This window comes from Trachypithecus francoisi, unplaced genomic scaffold (genome assembly GCF_009764315.1).
Source record: "Trachypithecus francoisi isolate TF-2019V2 unplaced genomic scaffold, Tfra_2.0 Lachesis_group6, whole genome shotgun sequence".
In the NCBI taxonomy this organism is placed as follows: domain Eukaryota; kingdom Metazoa; phylum Chordata; class Mammalia; order Primates; family Cercopithecidae; genus Trachypithecus; species Trachypithecus francoisi.
The window spans coordinates 121,674,699-121,686,773 of record NW_022681471.1 but is presented as its reverse complement, the minus strand read 5'-3'; the positions used below and the strand labels follow the sequence as shown (position 1 = coordinate 121,686,773).

The following is a 12,075-nucleotide window of genomic DNA, read 5'->3' as shown; positions in this document are numbered from 1 at the left end:
GGTTGTCACACTTGGGGGAGAAGGTGATACTTACAAAATAGAGAGCAAGGATACAGCTAAACCTACAATGCACAGGGCAGCCTCCCAAAACAAAGAATCTTCCGGCTCCAAAAGGCAACAATGCCGCCGTTAAGAAACCCTGGGTTAGCTGAATGACCCAGTGAACCGCGAAACCACAGCCCCTGAGAGAGCGGACGTTTGCAGGCGGAAGAGCCGCACGGATGAGCTGGCGGAGGGCTGGCAGGTCCGGCCCGGCCACCCCGGGGAGGGGTGGAGGTACAGGGCCAACATCCGCGTCACGCAGGGGCTAGGAAGTCCTCCAGGGACTCAAAACACCCGCCCCCCACTCGCTCCATTCCTTACCTGTAGCCGGAGGCCGAGAACGGAAACGCAATGTCAGTTTCCGCGGAAGACACCCCGGCTCCGCAACCGCAGCCAGAACGCCTAAACAGTTCTCGAGATACCCTGGATGTGCTCTCGCGATACGTAGGTGGAGCTTCCGGCCGGTGCTAGGCAACCGAGTGCATGCGCCATAGCTCTTCAGAGACGGAAGGCTTGTGGAAGTTGCGTGTTGGGCTGTGAAGCGGTCATGCCTTGCCGCCTTCAGTCGCTAGTCTCCGGGCCCCCTCCCTCCAGCCGCCTTTGAGTCGTGCCTGGGTCCTCACCCATGCCTCAGGACCGCGAAGAAAGGAAGCTCGCGTGTTTGCTAGAAAACCTAGTTGGGAGTGCGAGGCAGAGAACGTTCAGCACCTTGTTCCTCCCGAACCCCGGGACAAAGGCAGGGCTCTGAGGGCAGGGATTCCCCTTCGTCTTGGCCCCACAGCCCGGGCTGGGCACTAAACTCGGGCCGCGGCGGCGCGAGCGAGGCGAGCTTCGGCGGAAGCTGACGCCTGATGATGGCTCAGGTAGACACACCTGCCCCTTCTCGGGGACAGGCGGAAATGAAGTCTTGTTTGTGTTTGTTAAAACTCCTTTTCCCGCTAGGCCTCTTATGGCTTCCCCAGAGGCCACTGGTCTGTTTTCAGACGTTCACGCCTCTGCCCCGCAGGTAACCTGTAACCATTTTGTCTTCTAGTCCAACATGCTCCCCGTGGCTGACGTGTTGAGTCAAGATGAACTGCGCAAAAAGCTATACCAGACGTTTAAGGATCGGGGTATACTGGACACACTCAAGGTATCGGATTTAGGCGTATCTGTGTCATAACTTTTACAAGTAAACTGTAACAGGTAATTAAAATTCAGTCAAGGTTTAGGTTTTAATAATCGTATGATACATAGATTGTAATGGTGAATTACGTTTTTATATTCCCGAATAACTCTCTATCCTGAAACATTACAGTCTCTTGAAAACGTTTGAGAAAATGTTGAGTTTGAGTAGTCTTATAGGAGCATATTCAAATAATTAATTGAATTTGACGGTAAGATAGGAGGAAATATTTATGTAATGAACACAGTAAGATTAGGCTTGTTTTATAAATATGGCTTATAGGTTCCTCAACTAATAAGTGGGTTTGTAAAACATTGGATGAAGGACATTGACACCATATAGAAAATACTAGTGTACTGCTTAATAATAGTTTGGGAAATGAAAAATTTCATCTTTAAACTATATTGAAATGTATGAATATTTAATTTGGGCAGCGAATATCTATTAGTATACTTTATATTTGGATTAACAGCCAGGAGTAGGATTAGCTCAGCGTGTTTTCATTGCAATATGCATTTCAAAAGCATATTTTACATTTAAAATACGTAGATATATCCTGTGTATGTATCCTTTTTTAATTTAAATTATATGGTGAGCATTTCCCTGTTTCCTTAAAAGTTTTTTGAAATCTTCATTTGCAGTGGCAACAGGCTTATCTTTGGATATTTTTGTAATGTATACAGCAGTCCCCTGTTGTTGAATATTTTGTTATATTCTCCACAGTCCACAGAGGTGTGATGAAGTGGCAGAAATTTTTCCTATACTTAATATCCCAATCGTAAGCTGCTGAAATGGGCTTCTAGGAAAGTGAAGTTATGAGTCTGCAAGCGGATCTGGCTAACCACCCCTTTCATTTGGAAGCTGGGGAAAGAAAGCTTTTTCTAGAACTCACTGGACTGCTTGTCTCACGGGGTAAGACAAAGTGTGCAGGGGAAGGTTCCTAACTTCTGGCCATGGATCTAGAACCATTATGGAAATAGAAGGAAGGTTTCCAATGAATGTAACACATCTGTGTATATCTCTAATGAAACAATCCTGCTGAAATTTCTTTCCCTTGTGTTTTTTTTTTATTTTTGTTTTTATTTTGTGCTAGACACAACTTCGAAACCAGCTAATTCATGAGTTGATGCACCCTGTATTGAGTGGAGAACTGCAACCTCGGTCCATTTCAGTAGAAGGGAGCTCTCTCTTAATAGGCGCCTCTAACTCTTTAGTGGCAGATCACTTACAAAGATGTGGCTATGAATATTCACTTTCTGTTTTCTTTCCAGAAAGTGGTTTGGCAAAAGAAAAGGTAAAGTCTTCCTTTTCTATTTTTGAATTTTTTATTAACAGGTTCTTCCTCTGCTGACAGTAAAGTGCTGCATGATAGCTAAGTGCTCCTTGACTAGGTCCCTTTCGAGTTCCTCTTTGAATTCACGTTGTACCTGCACATAATATATTTGTTATATAACAAGTGGGTACTAAATATGAAATTAATTTTTTGGCATCTCATTTAGTCTCATGTAAAATAGTGATATATAGAATCTCTAAATGTTCCAGACCTATAATTGATCTATCCTCTATCTTGTCTAATAAGATTCTGCCAATCTGCTGAATGCCTACTGTAAGCTTGGCACTGTGGTAGGCACACTGCAGATGTTTTGTGTGTTACAGATGAGGAACCAGACGTTGGAGAGGTGAATCAGTTTGCCCAAGGTCAAGTAACTTTTAAGTGGCAATACAGGGTGGTAAATCTAGATCTCTAACATGAGCTCTTTTTTTCTGCACTAGTTTCTTCAGATGTTTCTCTTCTTTGTAATTAGATAAGTGAGAAATACGTAATTTTAAAAATCTGGGCCGGGCGCGGTGGCTCAAGCCTGTAATCCCAGCACTCTGAGAGGCCGAGACCATCCTGGCTAACAAGGTGAAACCCCGTCTCTACTGAAAAATACAAAAAACTAGCCGGGCGAGGTGGCGGGCACCTGTAGTCCCAGCTACTTGGGAGGCTGAGGCAGGAGAATGGCGTGAACCCGGGAGGCAGAGCTTGCAGTGAGCTGAGATGCGGCCACTACACTCCAGCCTGGGCGACAGAGCAAGACTCCGTCTCAAAAAAAAAAAAAAAAAACTGTAAAGTTCTCAAATATTAAAAAGACTTGTTTTATTTTTTACTACTTTTCTAATTATTTTAACTATATTTCTTCACCATTACTGTTGAACATTAGTACTACTTTATTATTTTAAAGGCAGTTACAGCAGACTTTCCCTGTGGATATGTGCGTGTTTTGTTTTTTTTTTAATAGACTTTATTTTTTCAGAGCATTTTTGGGTTCACAGCAAAGTTACGTGGGAAGTACAGAGAATTCCCATATGCCTGCTGCCCCTACACACTCACAGCCTCCCCCACTGTCAACATCTTGCATCAACATGGTACATTTGCTACAATCTATAAGCCTACCCTGACATGTCATTATCACCCAAAGACCATCGTTTACGGCGAAGGTTGCAGTGAGCCGAGATCATGCCACTGCACTCCAGCCTGGGTGATAGGGTGAGACTGTGTCAAAAATAAAATAAATTTCACTCTTGGTGTTGTTCATATGTTTTTACTTTCTGTTTTCTGTAATTATCCAAAAGTTTCATATTCCAAAGTTTTAATGACACAAGAAATACAGTATTTGAGTGAAAACTTAAGTAATTTGCATTTCTTCATAAGCAACCAAATTTTATTTATTGATATTAGGAATTTATTTATTTATTTGAGACAGAGTCTTGTTCTGTCACCCAGGCTAGAGTGCAGTGGTGCAATCTTGGCTCACTGCAACTTCTGCCTCCCGGGTTCAAGCTTCCCAAGTAGCTGGGATTACAGGCACCTGCCACCACACCTGGCTAACGCTTGTATTTTTAGTAGAGACGGGGTTTCACCATGTTGGCCAGGCTGGTCTCGAATCCTGACCCCAGGTGATCTGCCTAACCTCCTAAAGAGCTGGGATTACAAGTGTGAGCCGTCGTGCCTGGCCTGGAATTCATTTTTGATACATCATTCTCTAACTTTCTAATCACTTTATACTTATTGTATAATAGTCAATTACATAACTATATAGCAGGAATTAATCCCGTTCATGCAACTTAACGGTTTCTACTAATGTAAAATGCCCATGCAGAATATTTTCTTTAAAGGAAAACCAATTGAAAACAAATATCAGTGTTCTCAGAGCAGACATAGTGAATGGTATATACTATAGTAGAAATATATTTTAATAGCTACCAAAAATGTCTGTCTAACAATATTTTAAGTATACTTTAATTATGGTTTTAAGGACAGTAAAAATTTATTTACATTTTTAAACAATGAATACTTTTTAAAAAATTGTAATTGAATGACCCAGGAACTCAGTCATGTATTCATTGGTTCATCAGATATTTCAGTGTCATCTGTAAGGCATTAAACATTTCTGTTAGACATATCATCTTTGATGTGAAGTACTTAGAAGTTAATTACATGGTAAAGATATTTTGTCCTTTTGACCTTGATATGTTTATAGTAACTTATTTAACAGTGTAAGAAAGAGCTTTAAGTTTGCTTTATTAGCATAGTTATAATCTTATTTAATCTGAAGGATGTTTCTTAATTCATATTCAGAAACATCCTAATTTATCATTTAAACACTGATATAACAATATGTCTAATTAGTAACTTTTTTTCTTAAGGTATTTACTATGCAGGATCTATTACAACTCATTAAAATCAACCCTACTTCCAGTCTCTACAAATCACTGGTACGATGGCTTAGTTTCTATAATCGACTTTGGTTTGTTAATTATAACTGAATAGCTGAATAAAAGTAAAATATTTTCTTTTAACAGGTTTCAGGATCTGATAAAGAAAATCAAAAAGGTAGGAGCCATCATCTCTGTAGAGAACAGCAAGATTTTTCTATGTACTTTTTCCTGTAAGAGAATGAAGCTAACTTTTAGGGAGAAGAGTAAAATTAATTTGATTTAAATTATTTGATTTCTGCAGGTCATTTCCCCTATATTTCCATTTTTGTAATAACTTAGATATTCAAATAAGAAAACTGCAGACAGTATCAAAGGCCCTACAGACAGGCTGAAAGATACTGTTTGTAAAAATACCCACTGTTGGGAACATTTCGGCAGGAAAAAAAAAAACCTCAAAAAACTAATAACTTTTAGGCCAAGTGTCTTTGTATACTAGGTATACTAGTATACCTAGGTATCCCTCTCAAGTATAATTGATAGGGTATTAGATGTATTAATATTTCCTTAAAGAATGAGAGTTGTGTTCAGTAATATGTTATATGTCTTTTGTTCTTCAATGTTTATACAGGCCAGGCGCGGTTGCTCACGCCTGTAATCCCAGCACTTTGGGAGGCCGAGGCGGGTGGATCACCTGAGGTCGGGAGTTTGAGACCAGCCTGACCAACCTGGAGAAACCCCGTTTCTACTAAAAATACAAAAAAATTAGCCACGCGTGGTGGCACATGCTTGTAATCACAGCTACTCAGGAGGCTGAGACAAGAGAATTGCTTGAACCTGGAAGGCAGAGGTTGTGGTGAGCTGAGATCACGCCATTACAATCCAGTCTGGGCAACAAGAGCAAAACTCCGTCTCAAAAAACAAAAAAAATGTTTATATAGACCTAATAAATTGCCTTAATTTTGGCCTTGATAATAACCTTTCATAGAGTCCATAACTACTGTGGGTTTCAGACCATTAGTTAGACTTGATGATGGGCTTTGTAGCATGAACATAAGCTGGCAACGCTTTGATGCATAGTTATTCTTTAGGTACTTTAAAATAAGCTGTTAGTAATACTCCTTTTGTTTTGGTATACCCTTGGATTTTTTCTGTTGCCTACACTGTCCAGTGTAACTCTCTGTGATTATGGAAATGTCTGTATCTATGCTGTTTAATGTGGTAGCTGCTAGCCTCATGTGGCTATTGAGCCTTGAAATGTGGCTAGTGTGACTGAATAACTGAATTTTAAATTTACGTTTAATTAGCTACACATGCATAGTGACTCCCATATTAGCATAACTCTGAGGTATATAGCTAGTATCTTTTACTTAACTATTATTTCATGGCTTGAAGGGATATTAAGAAATAATCTATGGGCCAGGCATGGTGGCTCATGCCTGTAATCCCAGCACTTTGGGAGGGCAAATCCAGCTGATCACTTGAGGTCAGGGGTTCAAGACCAGCCTGGCCAACATGGTGAAACATGTTGAAACACCATCTCTACTAAAATACAAAAATTAGCCAGGCGTGGTGGCAGGTGAATCGCTTGAACCAGAGAGGTAAAGGTTGCAATGAGCCGAGATAGCGCCACCACACTCCAGTCTGGGTGACAGAGCTGGACTACATCTCAAAAGAAAAAACAAAAAAATCTACGTAGATACATTATCCTTAAAAACAGTTTTTCCATGGCTGGGCGCAGTGGCTCACGCCTGTAATCCCAGCACTTTGGGAGGCTGAGGTGGGCAGATCACAAGGTCAGGAGAACAAGGCTATCCTGGCCAACATGGTGAAACCCTGTCTCTACTAAAATACAAAAAAAAAGTATGGCCGGGCGCGGTGGCTGAAGCCTGTAATCCCAGCACTTTGGGAGGCCGAGACGGGTGGATCACGAGGTCAGGAGATCGAGACCATCCTGGCTAACACGGTGAAACCCCATCTCTACCAAAAAAAATACAAAAAACTAGCCGGGCGAGGTGGCGGGCGCCTGTAGTCCCAGCTACTTGGGAGGCTGAGGCAGGAGAATGGCATGAACCCGAGAGGAGGAGCTTGCAGTGAGCTGAGATCCGGCCACTGCACTCCAGCCTGGGTGACAGAGCAAGACTCCGTCTCAACAACAACAACAAAAAGTTAGCCAGGCAGGGTGGCGTGCACCTGTAGTCCCAGCTATTTGGGAGGCTGAGGCAGGGGAATCGCTTGAATCCTGGGAGGCGGAGGTTGCAGTGAGCTGAGATCGCGCCACTGCGCTCCAGGCTAGCAACAGAGCAAGACTCTGTCTCAAAAAAGAAAGAAAGAAAGAAAGAAAAAGTTTTTACACAGTCTCTTCAGTCTCTTGTAAATGCATCTGGTTCAGAAAGACATCTGGCTGACAGCCCTTACCAGCTTCACCTAGCATCCCAGTAAAATTTCTGGAAGCCAGAAAAACTATGAGTTGCAGATATGTCAGGCATCCTAGTGCCAAAATTTGGATAGAACTCTTAGCTAACAATAAAATAGCTCCTGGTGAGATAAATTTTTTTTTAAAAAATTGGTGTCTTCCAATTAACAGAAAACATGTACAAGATATTTTGTACTTAACTATTGTCTGTCCCCGACTCAGAGACCTGTGGTTTTATCCTACCATATCTATGCTCAGGGGGTGCTAAGCTGTTGAATGACCGTGGTACTTTTCTTCTAGATTCTAGTCACCCATTCTTCCCACTCCTAATTTTTCCTTTCAGAGATAGTGATACTTGTTATGCACGTCCATATGAAGAGACCACCAAACAGGCTTTGTGTGAGCAACAAGGCTGTTTATTCACTTTATAAACAGCCTTGTTGGGTGCAAGTGTGCTGAGTCCAAAAAGAGAGTCAGTGAAGGGAGATAGGAGAGGGGCAGCTTTATAGGGCTTGGTTCGGCAGTGGAAAGTTACAATTAAAGGTGGTTATCTATTGTTAGCAGGGAAGGGGGTCCAAGGTGCATGGTGGAGAGATCATGGGACTCGTCCAGAAGAAGAATGTCACAAGGTCGATTGATCAGTTGGAGCAGGGCAGGAACAAGTAATAATGGTGGAATGTCATAAGTTTGGTCAATCAGTTAAGGAAGGAGCTGTTTCACTTCTTCTGTGGTTTTTCGGCTGGCTCCTGCAGGCCATCTGGACGTATATGTGCAGGTCATGGGGGTTACAATGGCTGAGCTTTGACTCAGAGGCCTGACAATATCCAGAAAATGATGTGCACAAAATTTAGAAGAGGGAAGAAAATTTGGACATTGGCCCTTTGCTTTTTGGAAGTTAAAATTCTTATCTGCAATTGGCAAAAGAATAGACATACACACCAATGGGGACAGAATTAGAAAGTCCAGAAACACATCCACACAAATATAGTCAATTGATTTTTTCTAACAAAGATGCAAAGGCAGTTCAATAGAGGAAAGATAGTCTTTTCAAAAGTGGTGCTGTAACAATTGGATATTCATATTCACAAAAGTGAACCTAGACACAGATCTTATACTTTACACAAAAACTAACTCAAAATGAACCATAGACCTAAATGTAAAATGCGAAACTATAAAACTTCCAGATGAGAACAGTAGAAAGTCTATGTGATCTTGGCTTTCGTGATGAGATGTAACACCAAGAGCAAGATATATGAAAGAAAAAAGTAGATCAGTTAGACTTTATTAAAATTAAAAACATCTCTGTGAAAGACACTATTCTTTTTGTTTTGTTTTTGAGATGGAGTTTCACTCTGCTGCCCAGGCTGGAGGGCAGTGGTGCGACCTCAGCTCGCTGCACCCTCCGCCTCCTGAGTTCAAGTGATTCTCCTGTCTCAGCCTCCTGAGTAGCTGGGACTACAGGCACCTGCCATCACGTCTGGCTAGTTTTTTTGTGTTTTTAATAGAGATGGGGTTCATCATGTTGACCAGGCTGGTCTTGATCCCCTGACCTCAGGTGATCCGCCCGCCTCAGCCTCCCAGAGTGCTGGTATTACAAGTGTGACTCACTGCACCCTGCCGAAAGACACTGTTAAGAGAATGAAAAGACCCAATGTCAAAACCCATAGAGCATTACATCATCAAGAGTGAACCTTAATGTTTGCATATTTACCTCAGGTGATCCCAGGATGGAATGCAGACAGTGACAAAACAATCTGATCTCCTCCCTGAAGGGGGTGGGGGTGGGGGTGGGGGGAAAGGTGCTGAGCTAACTAATGTTTTTAGTTCCAAGAAACTAAACATTTCTTTTTTTTTTTTTTTTTTTTTTGAGGCGGAGTCTCGCTCTGTCGCCCGGACTGGAGTGCAGTGGCCGGATCTCAGCTCACTGCAAGCTCCGCCTCCTGGGTTTACGCCATTCTCCTGCCTCAGCCTCCCTAGTAGCTGGGACTACAGGCGCCTGCCACCTCGCCCGGCTAGTTTTTGTATTTTTAGTAGAGACGGGGTTTCACCATGTTAGCCAGGATGGTCTCGATCTCCTGACCTCGTGATCCACCCGTCTCGGCCTCCCAAAGTGCTGGGATTACAGGCTTGAGCCACCGCGCCCGGCCTAAACATTTCTTAAGTAATTTATGCTTGTGGTTTAAAACAAAGTCTCAAACTATTCAGAAGGATATAAAGTGAAAGCAAAGTAGCAGTTTCTGCCCATGTTCTCAAATCTCATGCTCCACTGATAATTAGAATTAACAGTTTCACTCCACTGATAACTAGATTTAAGTTTCTTGTTTATCCTTCTAAAACTGAGGTTAAAATTATGTATTTGTAATTAAAACACAATCAATTGAGATTATATCATAGATACTGTATGCAATTTGCTTTTTTAAATCCACCAGTATATCTTTCTATAGCAGTATAGACTAATTATTTTTAAGAATGTATTTAACCCCCTATTGATCGAGATTTGGTTGTTTTATTGTTTGCTTTTTGCCATTACAGGTAACCAATGTGCAGACCATTGTGCAGTGTGCACCCTTTGTGCCCTTATAAAAGTATAGCTGTGTAAATTCATAGAAGTGGAATGACTAAAGGGCACATGCATTTCAAATATATATAAGCACTGACAAATTTCTCTCCCAAGTGAATGAGCATAGCTATATATCCACTCCCTTGCCAACACTTAGCGTTATACAAGTTTTAATCTTAGCAGTGTTATAGGGAAAATAGTGGTTTCTCTGTTGTATTAATTTGCATTTATGATTTTGTTCATGTTTTTTCAGCATCTAAAAATTTTGTTCATCTTTGACAATTTTTTTTTTCTACACACTGTCCACGTTTTTTCCGATTTTTCTGTTTTTTTTTTTTTTTTAACTGATTTGTAAGAATTCTTTGATGTTATGAAAATGTCATCACTTTAGTCTTGGTTATGCCTCCATATTATTGCAACTATTTTTCCCAGTGTGTTATATTTTTATTTTATGCCATATGTAAGCTTTCACTTTTTATGCAGTTAGATTGATAAATATTTCTCCTTATTCCTTCCAGGTTTTTGGATCAGGCTTGGGAAGGCTTTTCCTCAAATTTATTAAAAGATATGACTGGACACAGTGGCTCATGCTTGTGATCCCAGCACTTTGGGAGGCCCAGGCAGGAGGATTGCTTGAGGGCATGAGTTTGAGACTAGCGTGGGCAACATAGTGAGACCCTGTTTATACAAAAAGTAAAATTAGCTGGGCATGGTGGGTGGTGGTGTGTGCCTCTAGTCCCAGTTGCTTGGGAGGCTGAAGTAGGAGGATTGCTTGAGCCCAGGAGGTTGAGGCTGCAGTGAGCCATGATTACACCACTGCACTCCAGCCTGGGTGACAGAGCAAGACTCTTGTCTCTAAAAAAAGGAAAGATATATAATGTAAAAAATAGTAATGTCATAAAACTAAGATTGTATAAACAGTGACTGAGCAGTGGTTGAAAGTTCTGAAACAAAACTTATGCATTATGTTTTTTAGGTTTTCTTATGCATTTTTTAAAAGAATTGGCAGAATATCATCAAGCTAAAGAAAGTTGTAATATGGAAACTCAGACAAGTTTGACATTTAGCAGAGATTCTCTGGGTAATTATAGCCTTTCTTAATTCAGTTCTACTGTTTTCATTTTTGAATGAAGGAAATTATCTGATTTATGATATTGTGTGATTGCTCCTTGAACTGGAGGGATGCAACCTGCAGGCAACAAGGGAATTCATTTCTTCTGGAATCATCATGGGGGACCAGAAAGTGCTCTCCAGGGTCATTGGCTAGTCTCATGAATGCCAGGGCTACATTGACCAAATCATGCAGGGATTCAAAGGCCCATATTCTTCCTTGTTGAGTTTGACTTCTCTTAACTGGGAGGTTCTTCCTTGTGTCTTGTCTAACTTTATAGCCACCTAGTTAGAAGATTAAACTGCTTGCTTTGCAAAGAACTAAAGAAGTCACTGGCTCATCACTTCGTTTTATAGTTGAGGAAACCGAGGTCCTCAGAGGAAGAGCAACTTAGAAACACTCAGGCTGCATCAGAACTAATGGTGGAGTCCAAGTTCTCCTGTCCATGATCTAGAGCTTTTTGTACTATCCAGCTGGTCTACAATACCATCCTGTCCATCAGTTTTGTGCTCAGTAGAGATGGGAAACAGCTGTTTAAAATGATATGCTTAATGGATTTCTTGGCCCTTCCTTACTCTTAAATAGTAACAGTAACTTGTAAGAAGATAAGTTCAGGCCGGGTGCGGTGTCTCAAGCCTGTAATTCCCAGCACTTTGGGAGGCCGAGACGGGCGGATCACGAGATCAGGAGATCGAGACCATCCTGGCTAACACGGTGAAACCCCGTCTCTACTAAAAAATACAAAAAACTAGCCGGGCAAGGTGGCGGGCACCTGTAGTCCCAGCTTCTTGGGAGACTGAGGCAGGAGAATGGCATAAACCCGGGAGGCGGAGCTTGCAGTGAGCTGAGATCTGGCCACTGCACTCCAGCCTGGGCGACAGAGCAAGACTCCGTCTCCAAAAAAAAAGAAGATAAGTTCATAATTCATAAAATGTATTATATGACTATGCCTTTCATTAAGTGTAGGTTTAATTCAATTAGAAACATACTACTTGCTAATTATCAAGCAATGTTGTTCAGTGGTGTGAGCCACATATGTAATTTTAAATTTTCTGGCAGCCACATTGAAAAAAGTAAAAAGA

General features: G+C 41.5%; 1 protein-coding gene across 1 annotated transcript in view; it reads left to right on the top strand.

Annotated features, from left to right (window-relative positions):
- Positions 1 to 554: 554 nt before the first annotated feature.
- The window catches only part of OFD1 (OFD1 centriole and centriolar satellite protein), a 36,029-nt gene continuing 24,508 nt past the window's right edge, over positions 555 to 12,075 (top strand). Inside the window, 6 exon segments of the mRNA XM_033201561.1 lie at positions 555 to 905; positions 1,076 to 1,174; positions 2,301 to 2,501; positions 4,898 to 4,966; positions 5,054 to 5,084; positions 10,859 to 10,963. Of these exon segments, the coding sequence (XP_033057452.1) occupies positions 894 to 905; positions 1,076 to 1,174; positions 2,301 to 2,501; positions 4,898 to 4,966; positions 5,054 to 5,084; positions 10,859 to 10,963 (517 nt within the window). The 5' untranslated portion in view covers positions 555 to 893.